This window comes from Lonchura striata, chromosome 18, assembly GCF_050655825.1.
Source record: "Lonchura striata isolate lonStrDom1 chromosome 18, ASM5065582v1, whole genome shotgun sequence".
In the NCBI taxonomy this organism is placed as follows: Eukaryota; Metazoa; Chordata; class Aves; order Passeriformes; family Estrildidae; genus Lonchura; species Lonchura striata.
Window position 1 is genome coordinate 13,809,187 of NC_140720.1, and position 21,393 is coordinate 13,830,579.

Below are 21,393 nucleotides of genomic sequence, written 5' to 3' on the forward strand. Positions count from 1 at the left end.
GATTCTCTGGGCAAGTCTGAGGCCAGGCAGGCAAAGAAAAGGATTCTTTGTCAGGGAGTATTTCAGAAAATTATCCCTTCAGCCATTTTCTGTCTCATGGTGTTTGTTTGGCCCTGCAGTAGGACGCCTGCCCCACAATTTGCAGTTTATGTTTGTGCAGTGGAGCTGATCAAACAGCCAGGGCTCTGAACAAGCTGCTCCCACCACAGCAGCCCTGGGACTGTGGCACAGACACCTTGTGCAAGTGTAATCACACTAATACAGGGCTGGACACCGAATTGCACACATGTTAAGTGCACACTAAAGCAGGCACACTTGCACATATCCCCATATTCAAGAAGGGAAAGCTGCCTTTTGAACTCCTGGAAGGTGTGTCCCTGTGAGTGCTGAGTGGCAAACAGCCATGCCCATCAGAGAGGTGCAGGCAGGAGCAGAACAGTGGGATCAGTGACCAGGAGTGGGTTCTGCTCCTGGCTTTGCCCTTACTTTGGTGCACAAGGTGGGGCAAGTTGCACTATTGTTCCTCCCCCATGCCTTGTGACTAATGATTTCAAAAGCACCTGTGGAAAGGGTAATATATCATTACTATTGCCTTAAAGGTGCGCTTGGTTAAGCAACAAAGCTTTGGTGGTTTTCAAGAGGTTTTATTTTGATGGAAGTTTTGTTTGGATGGAAGTTTTTGCAAACATCTCCCCCCTGCAGACCCCAGCACTGGAGTTGTGTCCTGCAGCTCTGGTAGCTGTTGTTGCTACAATCTTGGGAATGTGGAGCGCTCCTGAGCTGTTCCAGTGCAAAGTCTGGCTGCTTAGCACTGAATCCCCCAGTGACTTCAGCCAGCTCTTCCAGTTTTGCACTAAAGCTGGAGAGAGACTCAGACAATCCTTTTTCTCATATCTGTTACAGAAGAGATAATCTATGGCTGAGAAATGGTAAGAAATTCTGATAGGATCATATCTTCTTAATCCAGCTCATCTACTGCCTTTCTCTGTCCCCATGCAATGCCAGCTTTGGGGACAGAAATATTTTCCCTACTCTGGAAGAGTCTGAAACCAAGCAGAAACCCTTCCTGTGGGATCCATGCCTTCCTTAGAGCTGGTGGAATTCTCTCGGGTGAACAGGACTTGTGCACCTCTGTGTGTGGGTGACCCACCAGAGGGGCTGGGGAAACCTTTCCAGGGAGCAGCCTGGCTCTTCCTTCAGCAGTTCACTCTCCCTGTGCTCACTTCCCTGTGCCCTTAGAGCAAATTAAGAGCAGCTATGACTTTCTTCCTGTCTGCGTTTGCAATGCCCCCGGCTGATTGCATTTGTGTAATTAATTGCCCAACCTGCCTCTCGCAGGGGAGAGATGCCGAGCACCTTCTCCCTCCCTCCTGGCACACGAGGAGCAGTAAAATCCTTTCCCCCACACCTGGAGCAAAGTTTGGGGGCTGTTTCTGGGGTCCGTGCCTCTCTGCCCGCCCCGCAGCAGCGAGTAAGTGAGGTGTGAGCCTGCACAAACACTTTGCTCGCTCCGCAACCTTGAATGAGCCCGGGACGAGGTGGTTTGGAGAGGAAAGAGGCGTTTTCACGGGTCACTAATGCACTTTGAACCGGAGCCGGGAGAGCAGCGCTGACCTGAGCTGCTCCAGCAGCCAAAGGCTGAATCAAACCCATGGGGTGCGCCGGGTCGGGGGCGTGAAATTCCATCCCTTGCCTTTGCCGCGGCGGCTGAACGCGCCCGGGTTTGCAGGGCGGGGAGGCGGCAGGGCCGAGCCCCGGGGATGCTTTGCGTGCCGCGGGGGTAAGGTGCAGCCTCGGGGGAGGCTGAGCCCCGCTTTTCCCCTGCCGGGAGACTTGGAACAGCCCTCAGCGGTGGCCGAGGTGTGTGCTCGGCTCAGCGGGAGCTGCCCCTCGGCCGCAGCCACGCACGGATGCGGTGGCACCGAGCGCGTCCCCTCCCCGCCGCTGCCTACAAAAGGACCGCGGCACCCCCGGCCCCGCGCACCCCGCCCGGCCTCGCCCCTGCTCCCATGTGCCCGCCCGGAGCGACGGCATGAAGAAATCCTCGTATTCAGGTGAGCCTCGCTCTCCTCTCGCCTCGCCCTTTGTGTCTGTGCTGGGAAAGGGAAAAGGTTCAAACCCCCCCGCCCAGGTGGGACGTGCGCGATCCGTCCTGGCTGCGAGCGCTCCGGAGCAGCTCCTGGCTGCTTCGCTGTGTGTGAACAAGTGGAAAAGGCTTAAAAAGCTTAAAAAACAAAGCAAAGGCACGGGGCGGCTTGTTCCAGGCAGAGCCCGGCACTGGGGGCACGGACTCGGGTATGGGAAGGCACCTGTGCCAGCACGGGGTGACATCCAGCGCCTAGTGGCAGTGTGACATGGGAACAGAACCGTGGTGTGTGTGTGACACTGGCTGTACGGGGAACAGGGCTGTGGTGTGTGTGTGTGTGACACTGGCTGTCCTGGGAACAGGGCTGTGGTGTGTGTGACACTGGCTGTGCTGAGAACAGGGCTGTGGTGTGTGTGACACTGGCTGTGCTGAGAACAGGGCTGTGGTGTGTGTGTGACACTGGCTGTCCTGAGAACAGGGCCGTGGTGTGTGTGTGACACTGGCTGTCCTGAGAACAGAGCTGTGGTGTGTGTGTGTGACACTGGCTGTGCTGGGAACAGAGCTGTGGTGTGTGTGTGACACTGGCTGTACGGGGAACAGGGCTGTGGTGTGTGTGTGTGACACTGGCTGTGCTGGGAACAGGGCTGTGGTGTGTGTGTGTGTGACACTGGCTGTCCTGGGAACAGGGCTGTGGTGTGTGTGACACTGGCTGTGCTGAGAACAGGGCTGTGGTGTGTGTGTGACACTGGCTGTCCTGAGAACAGGGCCGTGGTGTGTGTGTGACACTGGCTGTCCTGAGAACAGAGCTGTGGTGTGTGTGTGTGACACTGGCTGTCCTGGGAACAGGGCTGTGGTGTGTGTGTGACACTGGCTGTGCTGGGAACAGGGCTGTGGTGTGTGTGTGACACTGGCTGTGCTGGGAACAAGGCTGTGGTGTGTGTGTGACACTGGCTGTGCTGGGAACAGGACCATGGTGTGTGTGTGTGACACTGGCTGTGCTGGGAACAGGGCTGTGGTGTGTGTGTGTGACACTGGCTATGCTGGGAACAGGACCGTGGTTTGTGTGTGTGACACTGGCTGTGCTGGGAACAGGGCTGTGGTGTGTGTGTGACACTGGCTGTGCTGGGAACAGGGCCGTGGTGTGTGTGACACTGGCTGTGCTGGGAACAGGGCTGTGGTGTGTGTGTGACACTGGCTGTGCTGGGAACAGGGCTGTGGTGTGTGTGTGACACTGGCTGTCCTGGGAACAGGGCTGTGGTGTGTGTGTGTGACACTGGCTGTGCTGGGAACAGGGCTGTGGTGTGTGTGTGACACTGGCTGTCCTGGGCGTTTCCAAATGAGCTATAAGAGATGGGATCTCCTCATGCTGGACTCTTTTCTCCCTTCTCCCCCTCCTGGCTTTGCCAGGCTTGCCCTGTGAGGTGAGGGCATTGTGCCCTCTGCTCCTTCCTCCCCGGTTAACTCATGCCTGGTGTCGTTGCTCTGAATTCCCTGTGAAATCCTGCCCCAGGAGGTGCCTGGTGCACACAAGTCTCCTCTAAGAGGTGCCCTGCTCACCTTGTGAAGCTCAGGTGCCTCTGGCAGCTCCTCCAGCTGCTGGACTTTGCTCTGCAGCTGATTTCTGCTCTGCTCCAGGCACCAGCCTGTGGCTGTGCTCTGCCAGCCAAGTTCTGCCCTGGCTTTGCCTGGCCACTGTGGGGACGTGGTATCATCACGTCAGCATCCTCCTAATACCCCAAGCCACGGGTCTGGCCACCCCTCAAGCATTGCTGGTGGCAGCTGCCAGTCACTTGAGCCACATCACTGCCACAGGGCTCTGCCCGAGCTCATGAGATACAGGAGCTGGAGGTTTGGCTTCACCCAGAAAATTCACTCTCTGATGCTGCTGCCTGTCTATGGTTAAAATTAATTAGCAACCTTTCTCTCTTGCACACTTTTCTTCTCTCATTAGCGTTGCTAAATGGGCTGCCAGGAGGTTTATTAGGGCTTGTGTGCTGGGAATCTGAGACAGCCTGAGTGTGATGATTAGCACCTTGTAATGGATTAAATTGGGTATTAATGGTTGTGTGCTGGGTGTAGGGAAACCTGTTATTTGTTGTGGCCTCCTGAGGTGGTTGGAGCAGTGCAAGGAGAGGTCTGGATACAACTGGCTGTGAGACAGAAATGTCACAGTTGAGATGGCCACACTACACAGAGTGTCACCACACAATTCCAGAAGGCTTCAACCCATGCAGAGCAACACCACACTACTTCAGAAGGCTGCAAGCATCACCCTTCTTGTTCTTTCCCCAAATTTCACACCCTGATGTCCACGCACTGCCCTGGGTGCCCTCTGCTCCCTTGGGTGGCTGCTCAGCACCCCTGGGCACTCCCTGGCTCATTGCTGCCAGTGCTGCTCACCTGCTTTGCACAGCTGGAACATCTGGGGATGGGGCTGGGCCACAGCCACTGCCAGGGACACAAACTGTGCCACACACAGCCCAGGGACACAAACTGTGTGCCACACACAGCCCAGGGACACAAATTGTGTGTCTGCAGAGAAAAGCTGCCAGCTCTGTGACCTGCTTGAGGCCAAGGGTCCTTAGCTGCTTGGCTTGTTTGGGGTGCAGCTGGGGCACTGCAAAGCCCCTGATGTGTCTCTGGTCGGTGCCCAAACCCTCGGTGGCACAGCTGAGCTGACATCTGGGCAGTACCTTTGCTTCAGAGGGGCTGGGGTTGTGTTTTGGAACCACTGCTGTGAGATTTCCCTGGTGCAGCTGTTCAAACAAAAAGGGCAGCCGTGCCCACAACACACTCCTAGGGAGCAAGAGGAGATTTACCCTCCTCACAAACACCTCACACCTTGCAAAGAGCACAGGCAGTGCTGCTGAGCTGCTCTGCCTTGCAAAGGCTTCATTTGGGCGCTGCCCCCAGGAAATCACCCTGATTTATTGGGCAGAAGGTGGATGAAGGTGGAGGAATCACCCATGGCACTGGGGAGGCCACCTCTGTGAGTCTGAGCCAGCTCTCCATGGCTGGTGTGTTCATAAATCAGGGCACAGCCATGGGCACTTGCTTTGGGGAATTTCCCTGGGAATCCAGATTGCTTTTCCAAGACATGGATGTGCAGGGTGCTGCAGGGCTCTGCTGTCTCTCAGGGGGGCTGGGGATGTGACAAAGTGACTTCCCAGCTGCAAGAGCTGATGCTGACAGCCTCTGGCAGGCTGGAAATGCAGTGCCTGCTTGAGATGCTCCTGAAAATGATGGCAAAGGGAAAAACAAATGAACATCTAAACACCTTTTGAGGCTAGATGCTCATTGTGTCTGCCAGGATTTGTCCCTCTCTGACATACTTTGGATCTCCTTTGTGGTCTGGGTCCCCCTGAACCTTGTCTGACTTCCCAGGGCTGAGCCTCCAGCTCCATCCTCCTCCATGGGCACAGCAGTGCTCTCCTGTTGTGGGGCTGTCCCTTGCCCCAGGCAAGATTTACCTTCCCTAAAGCACTTCAAGGGCAATCCCAACCCATCTGCCATGACTTCTGAGCACACACCACGTAGGTGGGTCGGGATGAAGAGTTTACCTTGGCGTGTCTCACCTCTTAGGAGCAGAGAGGCTCAGTGAGACCTTTGTGCCATAACCACGGGCACGTGTGGCTCATCCTGGCACTGCTTTTGTTCCTGGAACTCCTGGCAGCAGCAGCAGGAGGAGGGGAGAGCATGCAACAGGGATTTTACACAGCAATGACTTCTACTGAAGCCAGCTCTTACATGTGTGCCTTGGGGATGTCTGTTATTTCAGTTGCTGAAGGCAAACTTGCCCTGGAATACTACTTTTTAATGATTTTTTGATTCTCACTTTCCATTATTCAAGCCCAACTGCATAGCCAAAGAAGCAATAGACAGGATTTGTGATAAATGACACTACAAGTTTTAGGTATTTTCAAGGATGGTGTGAGTGGTTTTGGCCAAGGTTGGTTTCAGTTTCAGGTTTATGTGAGATGCTGGCACTCACTAAAATAAGGATCACCAGAATTACAGTACCACCAGAATTATTTGTAGTGGTTATGTGTCACCCACCCTTACCTGAACTACAGACTCCTAATTTATTGCTTAGGCACTTAGGGAGAAATAACTCTTCATATATGAGCTAAAGCTATAGGAAAAAATACAGGAAGAGCAGCAGGACCTGTGATTCCATCAGTGAAGGAGGATTTTCCCATATTGTGCCTGGTGAAATGATTCCCTATAAAACATGGGAAAGAGACTATAAATCAGATTGGATTTGCTGGTGCTGTCCAGAGAATTTGTGGCTGTCTCATGCCTGGAAGTGCTGAAGCCAGGTTGGATGGGGCTCTTGGGGAAGGTGTCCTGTGGCAGGGATTGCAATGAAATCATCTTTAAGGTCCATTTCAACCTGAACCATTCTGTGATCCCAGCTCAGCTGGAAGCTCTGGGAAACAGCTCTGGCCTCTGATTGTTGCTTTGTGCTGTGCCAGGGTCCCCTCCTGGCTGTCCCTGGAGCTGATGCTGTGCATCCTTGCTTTAAGCCCCATAAGAAAAAAAATGCTGTTCCTGCATGGCAAAGCCTTGCTCTTTTTTGGACAAACACATCTCCAGCCTGTCCATACTCATCTCTCACATTTCTGAACCAGTGAGGAGCAGCTCAGTGCTGACATTCTCAACATTGACACATTTCTCTGATGGGTTTTTATCTCCAACTCCCTTAATTTCTTTACTGTTTTTAACCACTTGATCCATCACAGTGCTGTTCCCTGCTCTGCCACTTCCCCATTGCTGCTCACATGTAGGACAGTGATTTTCATGATCCCTGCTGCCCAGGGATTGTTTTTTGAGCTGTAACAACACTCAGAGATGCTCAGAGGGAGCAGCTACCTTTGTCCAGAGTGCTGGGGGATCCAGGGAAAAGCAGGCATGTCCTTCCCACCCCACATCCCTGAATTTTTCTGTGGCTGGTGTGTGCTGGGTGGCAGAGGAAGAGGCCTATATCTTCTATTCCTATAAGAATAGGGCAGTGCTGCTCCCAAGCCACCACTGACAAGAGGCAGCACTGCCCAGGTCTGCACTGTGTAGTTAGCACCTAAAACAATGAACCATTCTTCTGACTGCTTTTAAAAAGAAAAGGTCAATATTCTTCAGAGAATTTGATTTCTAACACACCTCTCCTCTCTTGTGTAGTGAAGCCTGTAATTTTCTTGAGTGTTACAGATGGTTGTATCCTCTGTTGGATGAAAGCACCTTGATCCCTGGACAGTGTTCTTCAGGGCCTCACAGAGGGTTTCTGTGGCTTAGCAGCTATCAAGAACTGTTGATGGCACTTGGCATCAATCCTGGCAAACTTTCCTCAGCCCTTCCTTGCTGCAAAACCCGAGGTGGGAGCATGAGAAGTCCAATCAAAAGGCACAATTGTCTTATTTTACTCCCTTGCTGACAGAATGGATTGCTACAGATGTAAATGCAATGTGCCATCACATGTTTCTGATGGCTCCTGGTGACTGATGGACCCTTGCTATGAAAAACCCTCCCGTGGCAGCACTGTGCTGTGCTGGGGTGGCCACAGCAGGGGTGCGATGGGTTTGGTTGGGTGTTCTGCTCTTTCCAGCCTTGGTGGCATGTGTGGGCAGGGGTAGAGCTTTGCTCCAGGTAAGAAAAACATCCCCACATCTGTTAGAAAACAGTTTGGAGAAGCGAGGAAATCCAGCCTATGGAGAAAGATAAATAACAAACCACAACACGCAGACGTTTGCAGAACACAATGAGAGGTCCCGTGGGGCCCAGTGAGGTGATTTCTGCTTCCCCAAAACACCCATCCTCTTCCTGGGACCCCCTGGGCTGAGCAGGGAGAGGTGGTGGCCCAGGCAGGGGGGAGATGCTGCAGGCACATCCCAAAAAGCAGCTCTGACAGCACGTGGGGAGCTTTGCCTGTGCCTCTTAGACCAGGGGTTGGCTGCACCAGGCGTGATCCAAATCCAAGGAAACCTCTGTGGAAGGGGAGAGGGATTGGTATTGCAGTGATCTGTGAGCATTTAACCCTCAGATGGGAGCTGACAAAAAGCAGGCAGAGGTGACCTGCAGGGGACAGCCTGTCCCTTGGGGTGCCACAGCCACAGCAGGGAGCTCCCCTGGCATCCTCAGGAGAAGCAGCTGTGCTTGTGCAGCCCTGGCTGCCTGTGCAATCACACAGGCAGGGCTGTGCTGGGAGAGCACAGCCCCTGGGGACCCAGCCCCTTCCCACAGTGACTGGACAGCCCCAGGCACCCTCTCAAGGTTTGGGTTCCAGAGGGGGGCTCACATCTGCTTCCTGAGCCTCTCATGGGGTTGGCATCCATGGGGGATGGCACCAGAGGCTGGGAAAGGAAAGGTTTTGTCCAGTGCTGTGACACTCCTGAGAGCAGCTGACTGTGCTGGGCAGGAAGGGGCTCCTTGGGAAGCTCTTGCCTGAGTTTCAACATTGATCACTGCCCTGCACACTCTGAAGCACAATATCAGTCATTTCCATGACCTGAACTTCTCATTTCAGGTTGAAATCTGATGGCCGGAGCGTGCCACTGTCCCCTCCATCTCCCTCAAACACTCTGCTGCCTTCATTGCTCCCTGGTCAAACAGATGGAAGTTAAACTGGAGAGATGATTGCAAGTTGGAACTAGCAGCAAAAGGGGTTTTTTTCTTCCCTTTGTCCATGCCAGATGAGTATTATTTACAGGAAACACTTTGTACAGCTTCAAGATTTGTTTAGAGAAGGAGTGTAGGGGAGGAGACAGCTAAAGGCAGAATGGAAATTAAAAAGGTCACAGTAATTCTCAAGAAAATCCATAATTTCCTGGAGTGGGAGTATTGCTATTCTGGGGACTGAGGGAAGAGTGGAGCTTGGGCTGCAGCTCCTGGGGGAGAATGTGCTGAGGGACAAACTGACTCCCTTTGGGACGAGCCTGGCCTCATGGGGCTGAGCCCAGAGCAGCTGCTGGGGACAGAGGGTCCCTGACACTGCCTTGTTCCCTCAGCTCCTCCAGAGTCACGTCCGTGGTGGCCATGCCAGGGACTCTCAGAACATCCCGGGAACAGCCCCTGGGGACACGTTTGCTCCAGCCTGCAGCGTTGTGGAATGGAGAGAATAAATAAGGAAGCAGGACGAGATGCCCTCAGCCCTGTGGGGTGACTCAGTGCTGAGCTGGGAGTGCCTGGGCACGTACAGAGAGGAGCTGCTGAGGAGAACAAATCTTGGAGCAGGACAAGTCAGGACAAGGGACCTGCAGGGGACAGCCCAGGGAGGTGGCAGGGGCTGTTCAGGGAGCTAAGGAGGCTGCAGGCTCTGTTCTACCTGCAGCAAAGGCTGAGGAAGAGCGAGTGTCACCCCCCCTGACTGCTGAGAGCCCTCAGCCTGGCCAGGTTGAGATGGGGGACACAGCCACCAGCACCCTGGAAAGGTTTTTGAGCAAATTTCACCCTTTGCTCTCTGCATTCTCAGCTTCCATCATTCTCCCAGGACGACCTTCAATTAACTTTCAAACTTAAAATCAAAATCTAGGTACATTTTAATCAGTAGGAATGAGGATGAAACAAAATCCTTTGCCAGCATGGAATTGAATTTGAAGCATTGCAGTTGATGATGCCACCAGTCCAAGCCTAATTCTCCTCGTCCTCTTTGCTTTGGGGAAGGTTTTCAAGCTCACTGATTTTCAGTGCTCTAGTGATAAAAGTCACATGTGCTGCAGTGTCCTTATCTGAGGTCAGTTGCTAGAAAAACTATGAAATCCTTAAATGCAGACCTTTGTCATGTGTTCTTGCAGACCACTCTGCCTCATGCAGGGCTTTTTCCCCTCTGGTGTCCTGCCCTCACGTGTTTTAGAGTGTGTTTTATAAAATTGGTGATAATGCTGAGAAATGTGACTTTGAGTTGTGCCCAAACTGTCTCAGAACCACAACACCACAGGGTTTCAAATGCTTGTTTTTTAATTTATTGATTTTTTCGGGGTTTTTTTTTTTAGCAGGTAAGCTATGACTCTCCAAGCTGTTATCTCCTGAACAGCTCAGACCCAACCTGAAGGACTGCCATTACTGCAGCTAATTACCCTTTGACATTAATTTCCATCTGCATCTGTGAACACTTTCCCAAAATTGCTGTTCTGACAAGTGAGATGCCCCAGTTGTGGAGCCCCACATCTGAGAGCTGGGGAAGGCTCTCGGGGCTGTGGCTTGTTGGGGATGTCGTGGCTTGGGTGGTCTCCTCATCCTGCTTGGCAGCTGGAGCAAGAGGCTGTGAGTTATTTCCCCTGCTGGGTTTTTGTCAGATAAACCTCTCAGCAGTGATGGGCAATGGTCTGACAGCTGATCCCTGCAGTCAGTGCTGGGAGCAATGAGTTCATCTGGGGAAGGGTGAGCTCAGCTTGATCCATCTGGGGAGGTTTCAGAGCTTCCTCTGCTGTGCATGGTCCTTCATGGACCAGCCACTCTCCAGGAAATCATCATCATGCAGCAGGGGTTTAAATATATCTCTTTTTATAGTGCATGTGGAGGGGAGAGGGGAGGAGGGTGTCTGTGGCTGTGTTTTGTGTTTTTGGCTTTGTTTTTAGAGCTCATCGTGGGAAAAAGCAAGAGCCCAGTGCTTGAGCTGTGATGGGAGAGGGAATAGTAAAAAGATGTTTCATAACATGTGTGGATTCATGCTCAGATCTTCCTGAGCCTTTCATCTCCTTTGGGCCCTGAATACAAATGTGGGAATGGAGATGAGGCAGAAAAGGCTCCCATGGCAATGTGCTGGGTGCTGAATATTGCAGGGTTTTGCACTGAACCCTTCTATAGGCTGCACCTCTTCCTTGGTGGCTGTTTTTGGGCTCCTGTTGGCAGAGGTTGTAACACAGGAGAAGGATCTGGAAGACTGGTACAGGGCATAGTCACACAGCTCCTGCTGAGACAGGAGCAAACCCTCACCTCAGTCCTGGCTAAAAATAAGCAGTGTCCTTGTTCCTAGCCCTGTGGCAGGATTTCTGTGTCCTGAACCCCTCCAAGTGATGGGCAGGCTGCTCCTGGCAGGCACACAGGGCTGAGAAGTGCTTGCCACAGGTCAGGTGTACACAGCAGCGTGGGTCAGTGGGTGGGAAAGGACAAAGGCTTGCACAGGACACCCAGGGAGGTGGCAGGGGCTGTTCAGGGAGCTAAGGAGGCTGCAGGCTCTGTTCTACCTGCAGCAAAGGCTGAGGAAGAGCAAGTGTCACCCCCCCTGGCTGGTGGGAGCCCTCAGCCTGGCCAGGTCTGTGCTGGCAGAGATGTCCCCAGGTATCCAGGAGCTGTGGCTTTTCTCCTCCCTCCTCACCCCCTCCTCTGTGCTGCCTGGGGCTGCCCAAACAGGCTCTGCTCTCCCCAGGGCTGCTCACGCTCTCCTGCTTCCCATCTGGAGCTGCTCTTGTTTGAATTTCGGGGGGAGTACGGGCTGCCAGGGTGGGTTTGTTTGTGCTTCTCTCCGAGCAAACACACACAGGTGGCAGGTGGCACCTTGCAAGGGGCTCAGAGAGCCACAGCAGATCTGCCTTGTGCACACAGCCTGCAGGAGCTCCAGCCCTGCTCGGGGCAGGATGTGGACATTAATCCTCATGAGGGGCATCGCAGGGCCACGTGCTGATCTCTTCACTCTGGTGACTAGTGACAGCACTCAAGGAAATGGCTGGAGTTGGGTCAGGGCAGGTTTAGGTTGGATATGAGGAAAAGTTTTTCACCCAGAGGGTGGCTGAGCACTGGGACAGGCTCCTCAGGGAGGTGGTCACAGCACTGAGCCTGTCTGAGCTCAAGGAGCATTTGGACAATGCTCTTGGGCACATGGTGGGACTCTTGGGGTGTCCTGTGCAGGTACAGGAGCTGGACTGATTTTAGCTTTTGTATTTTTCACATTCTGTGCTGCTTTAGTGTGTGGGTCTGGGCTTCACATCAGGGGATGGTGAGCTCTCTGCACAGAGCAGAGACAAAACAATTCCTGCTCCAGCTGGGCACCAAGGACAAATGATCCAAACCTCAGCCCAGGAGCACAAACAGCGTGGGCTGGAGAGAGAAAAACAAGCAGGGTGGGACTGATGGGCTGGAGCTGGAATGGGACAATGAACTCCAAGGTGCCAATGGAGCAGAACTGATCCCAGGGAGAGCCCCGGGAGCGCTCGTGCATTTTGGGACCATTTTGGGTCATTTGGGTACAGCCCTGGCTGGGCTCTGGTGCTGCCCAAGGTGGATCCATGGAGGAGATCCTTTGAATAAATCCGTGCTTTATTCTTTAGCTCTGTCTGGCTCTGCTCTGGGTCAGCCTGCACAAGGCATCTCACCCCGCTGGAATCCCCGCTTGGCACAGCACGGGGGCTGGGCAGTGCCAGGGTCAGTGCACCGGGGTTTGGGTCACCCAGGAGTAGCTGCAAGTGCCTTTTTTTGTGGCAAGGATTTGCACAGTGGAGGCTGAACATCTGGGTTGTTGGGTGAGTGACTCGGGGGGGCTCTGGATGGGACCCAGGACTCCATGGACAGCTCCGTTACACCGAGCGCGCCACGTTCCATGGACAATGCTGCCTTTCACCAGAGCCACAGAATAGGCTTTGTGCCTCCTGTGTGAGCCTCTTTCTCTCTGGAAAGGCTTTCTCACAGGCTGCAGGCACTGCTGCATGACTTGGAATGGTTTTCACCTTTGCCAGGAGTGATTTCACTCTGCCTTTTGGCAGGGCTGGGCTGTTTGGTGGTGCTGGGTGCTTTGCTGTTCCCTTTCTGGCAGCTGGAGAAGCTCATTAGAAGAAGGAGCTCCATTGGGACCTCTTGGTACCTGGAGAGGGGTGTGTGTAATCATGGAGTAGCCTTAGGAGGTGGTTTTTATATCTGGGCTTTATTTAAATGAACCCATTCCTAATTTTCCTGCTGCTCTGCTCTAGAGCTGGCTACTGGAGAGCATGGCTTGGCAGGAAGGGAGGCGCTGGGTCTAGAATTATTTTCTTCATAGAATCAAAAAATATTCTGAGATGGGACACACAAGGTTCATCAAGTCCAACTCCTGGCCCTGCACAGGACAGCCCCAAAGTCCCACCATGTGCCTGAGAGCATTGTCCAAACTCTTCTTTGAACTCTGGCTGGGTTGAGGCCAAGACCACTGCCCTGGGGAGCCTGTTTGTGCCCCACCACCCTCTGGATGAAAAATCTTTTCCTAATATCCATCTTAAGCCTCCCTTGGCATAGCTTTCTGCTGTTTCCTTGAGTCCTCCCACTGGTCACCAGAGATAAAAGATCAGTGCCTGCCCCTTGTCCCTTACAAAGATTTTAAAGGGCAACTCAACAGGATATTGGTACTTACATATTGATTGTACATCTTGTTTTTAAATGAGTTTACTCCTTCTGTGCTGGGTATCTCTGATGGATTCTGGGACACAGCATGGACCATGGGAACCTGTGAGAATCTGGCCCTTCATTAAATGCCTTGAAATGGTTTCTAGAGAGACTCTGGGGGCAGAAGGGGAGCACACAAGAAATTTAATCTTGGAGCTGACTGGCCCCTCACAGACAGAGCTCTCTCTTCCATCTCCAAGTCAGAAAGACCAACCATGGTCCCAAAAACAGCTACACGAGTGGCTTGAGGGTCATCTTGTAAGATCCAGATGGAATTATACTGAAGTTTGTAAAGGCACTTCTGCAAGCTCCAGTGAAAGCTGATCTGCAGCTTTAGGCACTCAAATATGTCCTAAGTTTGGCTGAAGTTCTGTTCCAACTTCCCTGCTGCGGCCACTATTAAATATAATTGTAAGATACAAGGAAAAACACCAAAGAATGTTATTAGTTTATGAAACTGGGTTGCCTTGGCTACTTCTGAGGTAGAATTATTAGGAGAAAACCCTCAATTGTACGAGGCCAAGGCTTCATTGTAGTTTCAAATTGTAATTTCCCTTCTCTCCCGTTTAAGGACAGCGGACATTATCTCAGGAATCTATAGATAGTGTCTGAGTCATTCTTCAAAGTACAGCTAAAATGTAAAAACATTAAATAATATATCCCTGCAGCTCCTCTGACCAGGGGAAGTGTTTGACACCTCATTTTGCAGGCAGGGAAGAGTATGTGGAGGAGGAAAATTACGTGCAGAGACTCATGTTGGAGTCCTGATGGTGGCTGAGCAGTTGTGACTCCTCTGCTTGCAGCTGGCTTTGCCCCATGGCTGAGCTGGTCCTCCCACCTCAGCATCTGCCCAGGGCAGCATCAGCTCATAGGAGCAGAGAATCAAGACGTGACTGGGCTTGGGGTCAAAGATAAATGTACATTTATGATGTCCCAAAGGAGAAGCTGCCATTCTGAGCTCAGTGGTTTTGTGCAGGGAGCTGCTGAACCACAGCTCAGAGCTTGGGCTTTCTGACTTTCAGGCAATTCTGTGCAGCATCAGAGCACCCCAGGGGCATCACTGTGTGAGCTGTGTGGTGCTGAGTGTGTGTTCAGGCTGCTGCTGCACTGGGGCTGCTCAGGTGGAAGGGCTCTGGCAGTGTTTGCAGCCTGAAGCATATTTAGAATGTATTTATCTGGAGGGATTTATGTGGAGGGAAGAGTGGCCATTGCCTGCTTGATCTTGGTATTCTTCCAAGGTAGCTTGTTCTTGACTGAGTGGCCAGACAGTGGATCCTGACCCTGAATATTCATCTGAGCTTCTGGCTAGGAAGGGATTTAGTGACCATGGGCCCTTGGCTGCTCCTTTGCCTGGTTCCTTCACCCAGGTGCTGCCTGGCTGCAGTTGAGCACCTCTTGCGGGGCAGGAAGGAAGAGGACACTTTGTCCAAGTCTGGAGTGAGACTGGGACTTGCACCTAAGGAAAATCCCAGGCTGAGCTTTTCCCTTTGCAGCATCTGCAGAGTCAGACATTGCCCTGAAACCCAAAGGCTGCTCTGTTTGTCCTGCAGCTCTCATGGGGAGGTGCTCACTGGGGCTGGGTGTTCCAAAGTCTGCTCTGGGTGCCCTGCCAAGGACCCTGTGGGTCACCCCAGCTCAGGAGAGCCCTTAACCCCTGCCCTTTGTCATCTGCTGCCCTTCAGCCACTGAGCTGCTGCCTCTTTGTTCTGGGCTCTTCTCCTTTGTATGTCCCCACCCCTCTCTGGGAAAAATCAACATTTGCCTTGCAGAGCCTGGCCAACAGAAGGGGTCTGTATTCCATCCCGATGGCAGCCCCAGGCTTGCAGGGCTCCCAGGATAAATCCAGCAGTGTTTGTTGCCAGGGGGACCCTCTGAAACACAATTTTGGGAGTTCTGTGTGTGTGTGTGTGAAGCAAGCAGGGAAGCTGTGAGGGGTCACTGGGGCTGAGGAAGAAAAAAAAAAGTGATTGCGTTGAGGTTAGAAAAAGATGGAGAGAAATTGATTTAAGCTCTAAGTAAGGATGACTTTTTAATTCTATTTTGTTTTTAATCTGAAGTACCATGTTGCTGCTTCGTGTGCTAGAACTGCACAGAGTGCTGGAGCAGAGCAGAGGGGCAGATGCTGGGCTGGGAGGTTTGACCAGGACTTCTCCTGTGTGGTCACAGGCAGAGCATTGCAGGCCTGGGGGAGTGGGGAGCCGAGCTGTGGGGTGGCTCAGGAGTATTTGATCCATATGGAAATACCACGCTGGGCTTCTAAAATCCCTTTCCCCTCCTTCAAATCTGCCTGTGGTTTTCTCCATGGCCATTGCCAGATGAACCTGAGGGAGTGAGGTGCACTTATGAGGCCGAAGCTGTGAATATTGGGGGATTTTGGAGGGTGAAGGACAAGAACTGATTATTTATTTTTCCTTTGTTTCCATAGTGCTCTAAGTGCTGAGCCTTATCCCTTGTCCACTCAGGCTCCTGGGGACACTTGTGTTATTAATGTTAATTAACTAACACGTTTCTAGCTTGCTGGAGCTCTTGTGGCAGCTGGTTAATGTAAGAGTTTGATTATTAAAGTGAGAGTTATTTCCTTCTTTGAGCAAGGCTGCAGCTTGGATGGGTTCAGATGCCTTCCCTCCGTCCCACCTCTGCTGCAGGTTCTGCACATGGGACCAGGTCCAAGCCATTCTTGCCATGAATTTACCAGCTCAAAACTCCCTCATTCAGTGAAAATGCCATGAGGCATCTGTTCATTGAGTTCCAGTTCTTGGGTCCTTCTCTCTCTTGGATTTTGGCAGATAAGCACTGTGAGGAGTGAGGAGCATGGTGAAGACAGAAAATTTAGAGGGACAAGATGTTTCTGGAAATCTGGTTAGGCTCTACAGTGAACTTGGAGGGATTTTAGACTTGACAGTGCTTACCAGATCCAAACCCAACCAGCAGAGCTTCATGAGAGCAGTTTTTACTCCCAATAAACCCTTTCCCCTTGCCTCCTGCTGCTAAAAAGAATCCCCTAAGCCAGCAGAGCTGACAACACGTACAAAAGGCCTGGTTTTGCAGTTCCTTTCCAGTTTGTGTGGACATTGGTGGTGTGAATATTCATCTGCACAAGTCATCTGCTGTGGTGACGTGGCACCTTCACCGCTGCCCGGATTACTGGAACACTCCAACCAGAAGAATCACAGATGATGACTAACACACTTTTTTTTTTTAATATGAAAAACTGCTTGTGCTAATTTTTTTTTAGTGCTTTCATGATTGTCCAGCGTATCTCTGAATGAGTATCAGCTGTGAGGAATTTGTGGTCAGTAAAGAACAGATGATCACGAGGGGTGGTGAAATGATCTTGTTATTGCTATGAAGTGAATATCTGAGGACTGAGCTTACTCACCTCAGGATAAGCTCATGGGGAGAAGAAGGAGTCTCTGTATTGTTTGAAGGCCATTTTAGCTCTTGAACAACTTGCCAAAGCACTTGAAGTCACTCCAATGTTTTAGTCTTCTCTGAAATCGAACGTCTCCAAAAAGCCAAGATTTATTTCAAGCACGAGCTTGAATCCACTCTGACCAGACAGAAGTGTGTGCTGTGGGGTTTGTGGGTCAGCCAAGGCAATTTTCTGGCCTCTAAGCTTTATGGATGCAGCTATTGATTTCCTGAGAATTACTGCAGTTTAATTTGAGTTAACAATTTGAATCAGAGCCCACACTTGAGCCAAGGTTCAAGTGCTGAGCCCCCGTCACCCTCCACCACCACGTGCAGGACTGCTCCTTCTACCTAAGAGCCCTTTGCTGTGGCCAGACCACTGCTGGCCTTGGGGAAGCCTTTCTAACACTGCAAAAATTGAGGCTTGATCTTGCTGCCTCTTATCATCAGCACAAACTTTTGGAACTTTTTTTCGTGTTAGAATGCTTTTGGCACCTGCTAAAGTAGAGTGTTGTGGTAGGAATAGCTGCATCTTGCTAATGCAAATTTTCCTGTGGTTTCCTTGAGGATGATTTGAGCTCCAGCCTCGGGCTGGGCTCTTTTTAAGTGTGAACTCATGGCTCCATGTACTGATGAGCAGGGTTGTGTGGCTCCAGCTCCCATGGGAGGGAAATTGGTGGTGTTTTAGGCTGTCTGTGCTCAGCCTTTGACCTGGACACAGCTTGTTGGTGCATCTAGGCTGTGTTGGAGAAGGTAGTGGGGCACTCCTGAGTCTGCAATCAGTGCCCTTTGGCCACAGCATCCCTCCAGCATCCCTCCTCCATCCCAGCAGCATCCCTCCTCAATCCTCCAGCTTCCCTCCCTCCATCCCAGCAGCATCCCTCCACCCCACCAGCATCTCTCCATCCTGGTGAAAGCTCAGTTTTCTGCCAGAGATATTTGATCCAGAATGAAACCATGCACTAGGGTTGAAGTTTTTTTTATTTTTCTAGCTGTGCTCAGCTCCTTTGTAGAGAGTTTCTGTTACATAGAATCTGGAAAAGTGTCTTTTATTCTTCAGTGCATGTTTCTGATTAGTATTGGAAATGAACATGAAATTTTTCCTCTTTTTTTTTTTTTTTAACTGTATTCCTTTTGAGGTTAATGTTGCAAGTGGATTTCAAGCTAATGGAAGAGAAGCTGTAATTGTGTGGTTCACTGGACTCGGAGCAATAGAGATTTTTCTTCTGTTGGCACACAGATATGCCTCCCTTGCAGTCCCCTGAGCCCCTGTGTCCCCAGCTGTCTCCAGTGACGCCTCCACGTGCAGGCTCTGCCTCCAAAGGTGATGTCCTGTGTCAGCATGAGAGTTCTGCAGCTCAGCCTGCATGGCTGGGTGGGTTTTCCCCTGTTAACAGCTCCAGGTCTTCTCCAGTCGCTCTTTTTTATGCCTGGAGCTTTGAGGGCCTGTCTGGATGAAGCAGAGTGGAATGCAGCTGTGGGTGAAGGGAATTCACTGCCCACTCTCTGCATGGCACCTGTGACATGGGTACAACGAGAGGTCGCACACCCTGAGCAGGCCTGGGAGTGCTGAGATGGACCTGCACAATGGGCAAGGAGTGGAGAACCCTGTCCCAGCAGTCTGCACTGGTACCTGGGCAGGGCAGGGACATCCTTGCTGTCCTTTATGTGCTGCTAGGTGACAGCAGAAGGGCCTGAGGACAGTAAAAATGCAGAAGACCCCGGCTCAGGGAAGAAATGATGATGTCTGGCTCCAGATCAGAAGGCTGAAGGATAGCTTTATTAAAACTATACTATATTACATTAATATACTATTTAAAGAGATAGTATCCCATTCTACATACTTACTTCTTACTTACCCAACTCAGACTCGTGACTCTGCTGAGAGCCCGAGCCACAGCTGGATCCATTCACTGACCCCAAACAACCTCACCAGATCCAACCCAGCCATCACTGCAGGTGAACAATCTCCACACCACATTCCACATGGGAGAACAAAGGAGCAGAGATAAAGATTGTTTTCTCTTCTTCTCTCTGTGCAGTCCTGAGAGACAGAATTCTGTCTGTCCAGAGAATGGGAATGTCACACCTGAGGAGATGGCAGAGGGCAAGATGGGGTGGAGGAGGTGGGGCTGGGGGTGTGCAGTGCCCAGGGGCTGCAGGTGCTGCCCTGGGGGGAGTCAACCCTGCCAGCCTGTGCTTTAAAAGCTGCTGCTGCTGTGCAGGTGCTGTGACCCCTCTGAGGGGTTGTTCTGCTGAGGAGCCCCCAGCACCCCAGAGTGGAACCATCCCGAAGCAGCTCCGTGATTTTCCTTGGAGCTGTGCAGCCCAGGAAGCCAGGAGGAGTGTGGATACCTCCAGAGCAGTTCTGCTCTTGGATGGAGACATCTCCAGAGCTGTGTGGACACCCTGCAGTGCTGTGCTGGTGGAGGAGGAGGCTGGATTACCTGCTCTCAGACCCTGCAGTCAGTATGTGTCACAGGAGCGAGGGTCATGCTGCCTGCTCAGCTGAGCTGGTGCTGCTTTGCTGACTCCAGCACAGTGTGGGATGGCTCCTGCTGGTTTGGCCCATCCCTTTCCATCACCAATTTTGTTTGGCTTGGGTTCTTTGTTTGTTTGGCTTTGGTTTTTACTGGACTGCACAGAGAGAGCGAGTTCTGAGTCGCATCCTCCGCTGTTTGTCCTCTCCGTGTGGTTTCTGTTGATAATGGGAACTGCTCACTTCTCCTTCTTTTGAGTTTTACATCATGTGAGTGTAGCAGCATGGATGGCTTACTGTGAGGAGAAAATCAACCTCACGTGGGCTCTCTTCACTGGTACATGTACCCAGAAGGTTTGGTGTGTATCATCCAAAAACTCTGGTGTGTTCTGGACAATGTATGCATTGGCTTTGTTGGAGATGAGCATCTCTGGCAGATCCCTGGTTAGCTCTAGGTTCAGATTCAGCCAACTCAGCTAGGAAAGTCCCACTGGAGATTTCTCCAGACAATCTGGATTCCATCCCCTGCAGTAGGGTGAGCACCCAGAAGGTGCTTCCATTTCAGTACTGGGATGCTTTACACCCACTGTGTTACATCAGCAGCTGCAAGAAGCATCAAGCAGTAGAAAACCTGGTCCAATATTGTCTGGAGGGAGCAATTTAAATGTGAGCCTGGCACTAACACAATAACAGGGGCCATTCTGAGCTTTGTCAGTTGTGAAGGAGACTCCAGAGAAGCCCGGGGGTTTTGGGTGCTGCTGCCTTTCTGCTGGAGCCCCTGGATCTGGAGGGAATTAATCATTGATTATAAAATGTGAAAAAAAATTGCTCAGCGAGTTAGCCAAGGCGGGGCTGAGCTGGGTTTTGTCCTGCTGAGGCACATCCACGGGGTTGAGCGAGCCACTCTTGGCCTGACTGATTTTAAACTGTTGGGCTCTTCCGTTCTGAATTCCCCTGATGGGAACGAGGGGCAGAATTCCCAATTTCAGCTAAATAAAGCACATTGCACTGTGGTTCTTAGTCCTGTGTGCTGCCGTGCATTTCCAGCGTGGCTCAAGGGCGTTTGCACGGCGCTGGGGGAAGGCTCACAGACGCTGTGGAAATGTTTAATTTTCAATTCACAGCTCAAACGTGGGGCTCAAACTGCTGCTCCCTGGCTATAAACAGAGGTAACCCCAGAACAGGCCCAGCAGCTGATGCTCTCTGCTCCTGCCCCCTCCTCCAGCTCCTTGGCACTGTGTTCACAGCAGCAGATTTTTAGCTGGTGCTTTCTCGTTATTTATTTTATTTTTTTTTGCCAGGCTGCCAGCTTTCCCTGCTGTTTATCTGCTTTCCAGGACTGTATCTGGATCCACCCTCAGTGGAGGGGCAGTGGGGCATCCCAGATAGCAAGCTTGGCTCAGACTCTGCAGCTCTCCCTCCTCTCTCCAGCTTTTCTGTTAAAGTATCGGGCTGCCTGGATGAATTTCGTGTTTGCTCCTTATTTTCCCTTTGTCTGAGAAGGGATGAACAGCATTATTATGTATTATTAATGTTGTTAACAGGCAGTGAAGCAACAGCTGTCAGAAAAACCTTCTCCTGATGAGCAAATCAACTCAGCTTGTTGAGAAAAGGGTGAGAAGGGTAATTCCAGCTCCCCAGAGAAAACCTGGGCACACCAAGAAACCCTCAGAAAGGATAAAAGCCCCAGGCTCAGCCAGGCATGGATGCTCCCATGGCTGTGCTGGATGCTCCAAGTCCTCTGTGTGTGTTTTTCCACTGCTGAAGGGAATAAAGCTTATTTCCTAGATGTGATCCCGTCCAAGCTTGTGAGCTCCTCGTTCAGCTTCCGTCCTGCCCCAGACGGAATGAAGGCTTTGAACATGAAAGGCTGCTTTAAGCAGCTCAGCATGGCTGCAGATCTGCATTCCTCGGCCTGCCACCCATCAGGGATGCTTTTCTCAGGTTTTTCAGCAATTCTAAAAGCTGGGTTCCAGCGCTGCACCTTGCCTGCACACGGGGAACTCCAAGGTGGTGTGTCTCTGCACGGACTGCTCTTGCAGCTGGCTCAAGAAAAGCTCTTTAAAAATCTGCTCAG

The 21,393-nt window shown here is 51.7% G+C and overlaps 1 protein-coding gene across 2 annotated transcripts in view; it reads left to right on the forward strand.

The window, feature by feature from the left end:
• The first annotated feature begins 1,425 nt into the window (after window positions 1-1,425).
• Window positions 1,426-21,393, forward strand: part of SEPTIN9 (septin 9) — a 130,691-nt gene continuing 110,723 nt past the window's right edge. Inside the window, exon 1 of one of the 2 annotated variants that reach the window (XM_021535812.3) lies at window positions 1,426-2,054. In XM_021535812.3, the coding sequence (XP_021391487.2) occupies window positions 2,033-2,054 (22 nt within the window). In that variant the 5' untranslated portion in view covers window positions 1,426-2,032. The remainder of the gene's footprint in view (window positions 2,055-21,393) is intronic. The other variant, XM_021535815.3, reaches the window with a different exon arrangement.